General features: G+C 31.9%; 1 protein-coding gene across 6 annotated transcripts in view; it reads right to left on the minus strand.

Annotated features, from left to right (window-relative positions):
• The window catches only part of LOC107867667, a 9,618-nt gene extending 2,862 nt beyond the window's left edge, over nucleotides 1-6,756 (minus strand). Inside the window, exons 1-5 of one of the 6 annotated variants that reach the window (XM_047410419.1) lie at nucleotides 6,664-6,756; nucleotides 6,101-6,233; nucleotides 3,299-3,372; nucleotides 3,122-3,225; nucleotides 2,945-3,007 (exon numbers count right to left, since the gene is read on the minus strand). In XM_047410419.1, coding sequence (XP_047266375.1) covers nucleotides 2,945-3,007; nucleotides 3,122-3,225; nucleotides 3,299-3,372; nucleotides 6,101-6,159 — 300 coding nt within the window. In that variant the 5' untranslated portion in view covers nucleotides 6,160-6,233; nucleotides 6,664-6,756. Of the gene's footprint in view, nucleotides 1-2,944; nucleotides 3,008-3,121; nucleotides 3,226-3,298; nucleotides 3,373-6,100; nucleotides 6,234-6,334 lie in introns of all 6 variants that reach the window. The other 5 variants (XM_047410418.1, XM_047410420.1, XM_047410421.1 and 2 more) reach the window with 5 other exon arrangements.
• Between the last annotated feature and the right edge of the window lie 1,617 nt (nucleotides 6,757-8,373).

An 8,373-nucleotide genomic window follows, 5' to 3' on the forward strand; every position in this document is an offset into this window, starting at 1 on the left:
AAAAAAAAAAAATAACACTACAGTGCAACCAGACACTATATAATGTAAGAGAGGAATCGAGGCAAGGTGAAGGACAATGTTGAGAATCAGCCATAACAGGAAGGAACTTGAAAGACCTTATGAGGAAAAGCAAATAGGTCACATGAAACTATTCAGTGTTCAGGTGACAACCAGGGATGAGAAGAATTAAGACAGCCACAACTTTCTTGAGCTAATGAAAACGACGAGAATTGATCTCCCAATGACATACTTGGGCTTGCCTCTAGGAGGTATCCTCAAGAGTCAAGACAATAAACTTGGCAAATCTGTGAAAAAAAGGACTTAAGAAGACCGGAAGACTGAAAGAAAAATATTTATTGAAAGTTGACGTAAATAACACTCATGCGTAGGCAACTCTTACATACTCTTATTGGCGTCATGTCATTGTTCACCACTCTCTTGCTAATCAGAATGAGTAAACTAATGAAGAACTTCTTGTAAATGGAGAAATGGATCAGAACTACAAACAATACCATCTAGTAGGTTGGGATAGGGTTACAACCTCAACTAAGGATTGGGCATCCCCAAATCAAAGTGGCTAGAGATATACTAGAGAAGACCAAACCCCTCGAGGGGTCATCCTGGCAAAGTGTGATACCTCCTATACCCTAAGGGGTCATTTGGTTGGGAAACAAGTTATGTTGGAATAAGTTATGCTGGGATTAGTTACACTGGTATTATTTTTTAGTGGATGTTTCGTTTGTGGTACTAAAAATAATATGCATTACATTCTTTTTAAGAATACATAGTTTGTTTACAAAAATATCAGTTACCGTATTTAGCTTAATTATTTTCCTTCATATTAAATACAAAAGAAAGTAAAAAGTTACTAATTTTTTTTTTAACTTTAGTAGTTTTTTTTTTCTAAAAATACATATTAAGAAATTTGTATTGATATTTCTTAAATGTGTCTGAAGCTTCAATATTTCATGTTAAATTACTTATTTTGTCCTAAATTCTATAAAATGTTTATAATCCCATTTTTTGTTTAAAAAATTCATTATCAAAAAATGTAAAAAAAGAATTACTCTCATTTTTCATTATTTAGTATCATTACTATTTGGAGAGTTAAATTGTATTTAAAAAAAAAAAAAAAATTCAAACATTTTTAGCTATATATAAAAAATCATTTTTTATTTAATAATTAAGCATGTACTATGTTGGAAAGAGAATGTCAAGATACTTTAATTACTTGTTTATGATAAATTTGTTAGGAAAAATAAAAATTTGAAGTAAGATTAATAAACATTTCTACAAAATAGAAAGACAATAAACCCTTGGATCGATTTTGAATTTGATTGTATAAATAGTTTTTATGGTGTCACTGTCAGTTTTTCATGACTCATCACTTTTATAGCATTGAATAAGCTCATATAATTGTTTAAATTTATCAAAATGAATGAAAATTTGTAAAGTAATTAAAATTTAAATTAGGGATAAAATTAACAAAAAAAATTGATGTGAGGACTATCAAAATCTTACATTCTCTCTTATATATAGTAGTAATAGTAAAGTAAAGATGAAAAGTGATAATTGGAGGATAATTTTGTCATTTTAAGGTTTTATCCCAAGGTAAATAATGTTGGGATTATTTATACCACCCAAAGAGTGGGATAACTTATCCAGGTACTATTTATTAATCCCGGGATAAGTTATCCCGAACTTAACAACCAAACAAGGTACCAAAATTCTTTATCCCGGGACTATTTTTTTATTCTGGGATTATTTGTTTTAATACCTCACACCAAACGACCCCTAAGGGGTTTACTATCTCTGAGAATTATCTAGGTTCATCCAATTTGTGGTTGGAGCGGAAGCCACATTTACTTTAGATCGGAGTATGATGTGATGATTTCTTTCTTTCCCTTATTATTTTGGAGATACGTGGTTGTATGATGCAATGATACAACAAAGTCCCTCACCGATCCTCGTATTAATTTCATCCATAACAAGCTTAGAACATATGTCTTGTATGCACCAACTTGAGGGGGATAAGAATATGAGTAGGAATAGAAATAGCATATAGAATCCTTCATGGAAAAGGATTGTAATGTAGTGACCTATTTGAAAAATGATTGGAATGTAGTGTTTATAAATAGGGTCTCATGTAATAATGTAGACACAGCAATTCAATAGTATCTTCTCTTATATTTGTCACAACACGCTCATGTAATAATGTAGACACAACAATTCAATAGTATCTTCTCTTATATTTCTCACAACACGAAATACAGATAAAGAAGTGCATTGCTTATTTTAAACAGTTCTTCGGATTGCTGCAGCTAATACTAAGACAGTGATTATCATTGTACTCTATGGGGTCGGTTGGTGAGAGGTACAAGGGATAAATAGTCACTAGATAAAATGAAAAACTATTTTATCCCATGTTTGGTGTGAGGTATTAGTTAGTACCAGGACTATTTATCCCACCATTTATACCATAGTGATGGAATAAGTTATCCCATATACATGGTGGAATAACTAATCCCAGAATTAATTATCCTAGGATAACCTTTCCCAACCAAACAACCCCATATAATTCATGTCATAATAAATCCTGCTTCATTACAAGAAATACGGAAAAAGAAGTGCATTGCTTATTTCAAATAGTTCTTCGTATTGCTATGCAGGACTTCTATTGCAATTACTTCTGATTTTCAGGACAAAAAGTGAAACCGAAAAGAAATAAAAGTTAGAGAAAGCTGTTCTAAACTATAACTGACTCCAGATGGACACGATCCTAAAAGCCCATTCATCAACATGAAATAAAAAAAAATGCAGAAGCTCAAGACACATTTATGCTGCTGCTCATTACTATGAAAAGTTTCTTAGATATTTGACCAGATCACAGGAGAATTAATAAATAAACATAAATCTTAAGAGTGAGAATCATAAGTCAACTCACATCTCCATCGGACTGTGTAGATTGACCCTTGCTGGCTGCCAAGGCTGCAGCATACTCTTCAGCCTAGTTCACCACAGAGCAGTATTAAAAGAGCAGTTTGCAAAATACTAATGCTTAAGATGCAGCATTTACTAAAAACTCATTTCCATTTTCAATCAGAGCATCTTAAGGACGGACCTTACGTGCTTGAGCAATCATGATTTGTTCCGCATTTTCTCTCTGGTACTGTGCAATCTTTGCCTCAATAGCAGGTACTTCTATTCCTTCGATTAAATTGAATACTGTAAACAACATCATTCTGTTAAGCAGAATTTTAAGGCTTCCACTTGAGCAAATCAATGAATTAAGGCTTACTCATATCCTCAACTTCCTCTAAATAATCGTTGTATTCACGCAATGATGGAAAATTCTCTTCTCTTTTATTATAGCTGCAAAATTACATTGACGTATAGAAGAGTTTATACACTAAAGAGAAAAAATAAAGACATACATAAATAAAACTTGGCCTCGGTTTGGTTGACAAGTAAACACTCCAACTCTGAGTATGCACATCTAGACATGTCAACTCGTCACCGTAGTGTCATTTTAAAATTCCAACTTACAAAATGATCATCTAGACACCTCCAAAATACACGTCCACATAGGGCGTCCAGGAGACATTGGGTACAAGTTGAAGTCTTTAGTTGCTACTTGAGATGAAGTTGAGGTGTCTATGAGGTCTCAGACTCAATTCCCACTAGAGACAACATTACGTGATCTCATCCCATATGTTCTAGCCTAGTCTTGGTTGATAGAGTTATCTACATGTTGCTAGTGGGAGGTGCAGATATCCCATCACAGCAAGCGCTATCCCAGAAACTACGGTTATAAAAAAAAAAAAAAAAGCAGAACTGAAGTTTCAATCTGTATTAATTAGGTTAATAATATTTTTTTTCAGTACCACACTATATATAGTTTAAGAGTCAAGCTAATACTAGTTAATTTACACAAAATGACCCCCTTGTTTTATTTACAAATAAAGCTAATACCCATCATTTAGCAACCACACAATCAAAAAACAAAAAACTATATTACAACATAGAGCGAAAAAGAAGATGATTAGATATACGGAGGTGAAGATATTAGAGATTACATGTTGGTAATGCGTTTTCTGATGGACCTCTCTTCGGAAAATCCTGAAGCAACCACCGTTCTTGGAGCCCACCCAAATTCATAAATTTTAATCTTTTTTCCTTGTTTTCTTAAATTTCATACTCAATCAAGTAGCTAGCATCATAATAATTAAATGGAGGTAGTTTATCAAATATATATACAAACACCTTTCTTCTCTCTCTCTCTCTCTCTCTCTATATATATATATATATATATATTACCATTTTCTAGGCTCAGCTGGATGATATTTTTGTTCAAATATATATAGGACAGCCGAACGTGTGATGAATATATCGACCTACATTGTTACACACACCCTAAGCATTTATATCAGTTATATTAAGTGTATTTTGGTATAGGCCAGAAATTGGGAGAAATAAATTTAGCGTCATCTCTCCTTTATAGAACCTCTTTTTGCTCTCCTTATAAAAGATTGAGCCATACAATCATTTTTATATCTTAGTAAGAAGGTTTGACTCTCCATTTGTGCACTTCTGATATATAATATACTCACTCGGGTCCTCCCACCTGAATAATTTCTTGGCAAAAAATCCTAAACATCTCAAAGAAAATCTCACAAATATGGCATTACCTAATGATAAGTTGATAACATGTACAAGACTAGAGAGGTACTGGATGCTCAGGCACACATATGGAACTATACATTCAACCTCATCAACTCCATGTCACTCAAATGTGCAAGTCAACTTGGAATTCCAGATATCATCCACTCTCATGGCTCGGCCATGACCCTTTCCGATTTAGTGAATGCTCTAACCATCCACAATAACGCTAAAATTCAGGATTGTGCTTATCGTCTCACGCATATTCTAATCCAAGAAGGCTCCTTTTCTCAAGAAGAAGAGATTGTTTACTTACTCCGACTTCACATCTCCTCCTTAAAGATGAGGATAATTTGAGCATGATCCCTTGGGTGCAAGGATTGCTTGATCCAATTATGACGGATCCATGGCATTGTCTCAGCGAATGGATCCAGAATGGTGGCTGCAATGAACCTACTCCATTCGCCATCAAACATGGCAGAACGTTATTTGAATATGTAAGGGACGACACTAGGGTGTAACTGCCTATTTAACGAAACCATGTCAAGCGATACCCCATCAGTTACAAGTGTAGTGATTGAACATTTTAAAGGAGGTTTGCGAGGATTGAAATCATTGGTGGACTCAAACTTGGCTCTAACAAGTAAACACTCTGAATATGCACATCTAGACACGTCAACTCGTCACCGTAGTGTCATTTGAAAATTCCAACTTACAAAATAATCATCTAGACACCTCCAAAATACACGTGCACATCGGGCGTCCAAGAGATACATTCGGTACAAGTTGGAGTGTTTAGTTGCTACTTGAGATGAAGTTAAGGTGTCTAGATGGGCACTCTCAAAGTTGGTCTATTATTATGCCGCAACAAAACAGAACTTAAGGCACCCAAGGGTGTGACCTAGTGATTCAATGAAGTGGGTTGAGCACCATGAGGTTCAGGTTCAATTCCCACCAAAGACAACATTATGTGATTTCATCCCATATGTTCTAGCCTAGCCTTGGTTGACAGAGTTATCTACATGTTGCCTAGCCTTGGTTGACAAAGTTATCTACATGTTGCTGGTGGGAGGTGGCAGGTAACCCGTGAAATTAGCTGTAAAAAAAAAAAGAACTGAAGTTTCAATTAGGTTACGAGTACAACACTATATATAGTTTCAGCAACATAGTTTACGAGTGAAGATAATACTAGTTAATTTCAGTTACTTACGAGTACAACACTATATATAGTTTACGAGTCAAGCTAATATTAGTTAATTTCACTCAAAATGACCCCCATGTTTTATTTACAAATAAAGCTAATACCCATCATTTAGCAACCACACAATCAGAAAACAAAAAACTATATTACAACTGATTAGTAAATTATAAAGTGCTGGAATAGAGTGAAAAAAAGAAGATGATTAGATAAAAGGGAGGTGAAGAAGATATTAGAGATTACATGTTGGCAATGCGTTTTCTGATGGACATCTCTTTGGAAAATCCTGAAGCAACCACCATTCTTGGAGCCCGCCCACCCAAATTCAATTCTTATTTGCTTCTCCTCTTCCTTCCTTCTACTTCTACTTCTACATCTACAAGTCGAAAAAATATTTTATGACAAAAATTGATCGTAATCCCCCAAATCAATTTAAAAAAACGAAGAAGAAAAAAATGTCTTTTGTTTCAACTGAACTCATCTTTTCCGCAACTACCTAAAAAACCTAACACCAACAAATGGCAATTTACATGGGAAGCTCAATCTCACATCTCGCTTATTCGATTAACACTTTTCAATCCATAATTCAAACCTTCCTCTCAATATATCGAAATTACTGTCGAATTATTTGTGGAGCAACCTTTACTTACGGTCGAAGTAGGACCGGGACTTCAATATGTGTCCTAATTCCTATGGGTTTAATTGACTTGAAAATTAATATATCAGAAGGCTATAATCTGAAATACAACGAAAACTTCAGAACTTCTGCTACGTATCATAAAAAAGAAACATATATACGTACATACACGGTGAAAGATAAAGGGAGGGATTCCGATGGGGATGTGAAAATGAGGTCAAAAATCCTTTTTAAGTCTTCAATTATTCGATTAATAATTAAAAGGGTCCCATAATATCACTTCCTCCTCCGTTCCTAATTACTCCCTCCATTTCATACTATTGACTTGATACATTCATTAAAAAATATTAATTAAAAATTTATTTTATCAAATTAATTTTATTAATTATACTTTAAAAATATAAAATTGAGTATATATTTTGTTTAGTTATTTAATATTAAGGATAGTATTAGAATAACATAATAAAATTCTTTTAATTTCATAAAGGACAACTAAATTGCAACAAATATTTTTAGAAAGAGACCAACTAAAACGAAACGAAGAGATTACTTATTTTACTTATTATATTCCCATAACATCACTTTCTCCGTTCCTAATGACTTGTTTTACTTATTATACTAGAGAAATAGACCGCACTTCGCGCGATTTTTATCATATAAATAATTTTAAATTATTCAGAAATAAATAAATGAAAATTTAGTGGTACATTCATATGCTAACTATTTTTTGTATATAATTTATTAAATCATTAGATATTGATATTAAATGAACATTATTTTTTATTGACATATATTAAAAAAAGAATTAAAAGAAAGAGAGTATGTGTAAGTGAAGTATTTCACTTTATCCCCATAACATTTAAGAGTTTGAAAATATATTCCCTTCAAATAGAATATGTTCTTGATGTCATTTTGAAGTTTGAAAAACATTTATAATAAATCTCAATTGAGATATATTTTTGAAGATGTAATAATAAGTTAAGCTTTAGAGTTTGTATTTGTGCACAAATCTAATGAATTTATTTTCTTTCAATTCGGTTCTTAGAAGGTTACTAAATAAATGGTGGAAATTTGTTTATCTTTTAACAAAAGATGATGATGATACTCAAGTTTAGTTAATTTTCTTATTTTGATTTTTTTATAAAATGATATATATATATATATATATATATGGTGGAAATTTATTCATCTTTTAACAAAAGATGATGATGATACTTAAGTTTAGCTAATTTTTTTATTTTGATTTTTTTCTTAAACGATGATATATATAACCAAAGTGTTCGATAAGGGGTTATCGTTTGCTTTCATTATGTAGAGAAAAATCGTTTGAATTGACTTGTACGTGAATAACTAAAAATTGCAACAATGTGTCAATTAAAATTACCCTAAATAGTTTCATTAAATCTTAGCTAATGAAATAGTTACGATACTAAACACTCATATATTATTTACATTGTGAACTTCAAAAGACAATTTATTTTTCATTGGATTCAAAGTCATAACATATTATCATCCATTTTCTCATAATTTTGAACTTTTTCCTCATTTACTATTCTAAAATCTTTTTAAAAATCTCTTTCTTTATTATTCGTTTTTATTACATTTATTTATTTCTTTAAAGAGACTATGAAACGACTCAGTACATAATGTTACAATTAATTTTTTCAATTAATCACTCTTCACCTCACATACAATCAACTTTTCTATGATACTTGATCACTAATAATTTATTGGTCAATCCTTTCCTCTACTTAATCATATTTTATTTTATATATATGTCTTTTACTTTTTTTTTTTTTTGAATTCTCATGTAAGTTATTTTTTTTTCTTAAATGTCAAATAATAATGGGTGAAGCTGTGAAAATTTAAGATATATATA

The sequence above is a fragment of the Capsicum annuum genome, chromosome 4 (genome assembly GCF_002878395.1).
Source record: "Capsicum annuum cultivar UCD-10X-F1 chromosome 4, UCD10Xv1.1, whole genome shotgun sequence".
NCBI classification, from domain to species: domain Eukaryota; kingdom Viridiplantae; phylum Streptophyta; class Magnoliopsida; order Solanales; family Solanaceae; genus Capsicum; species Capsicum annuum.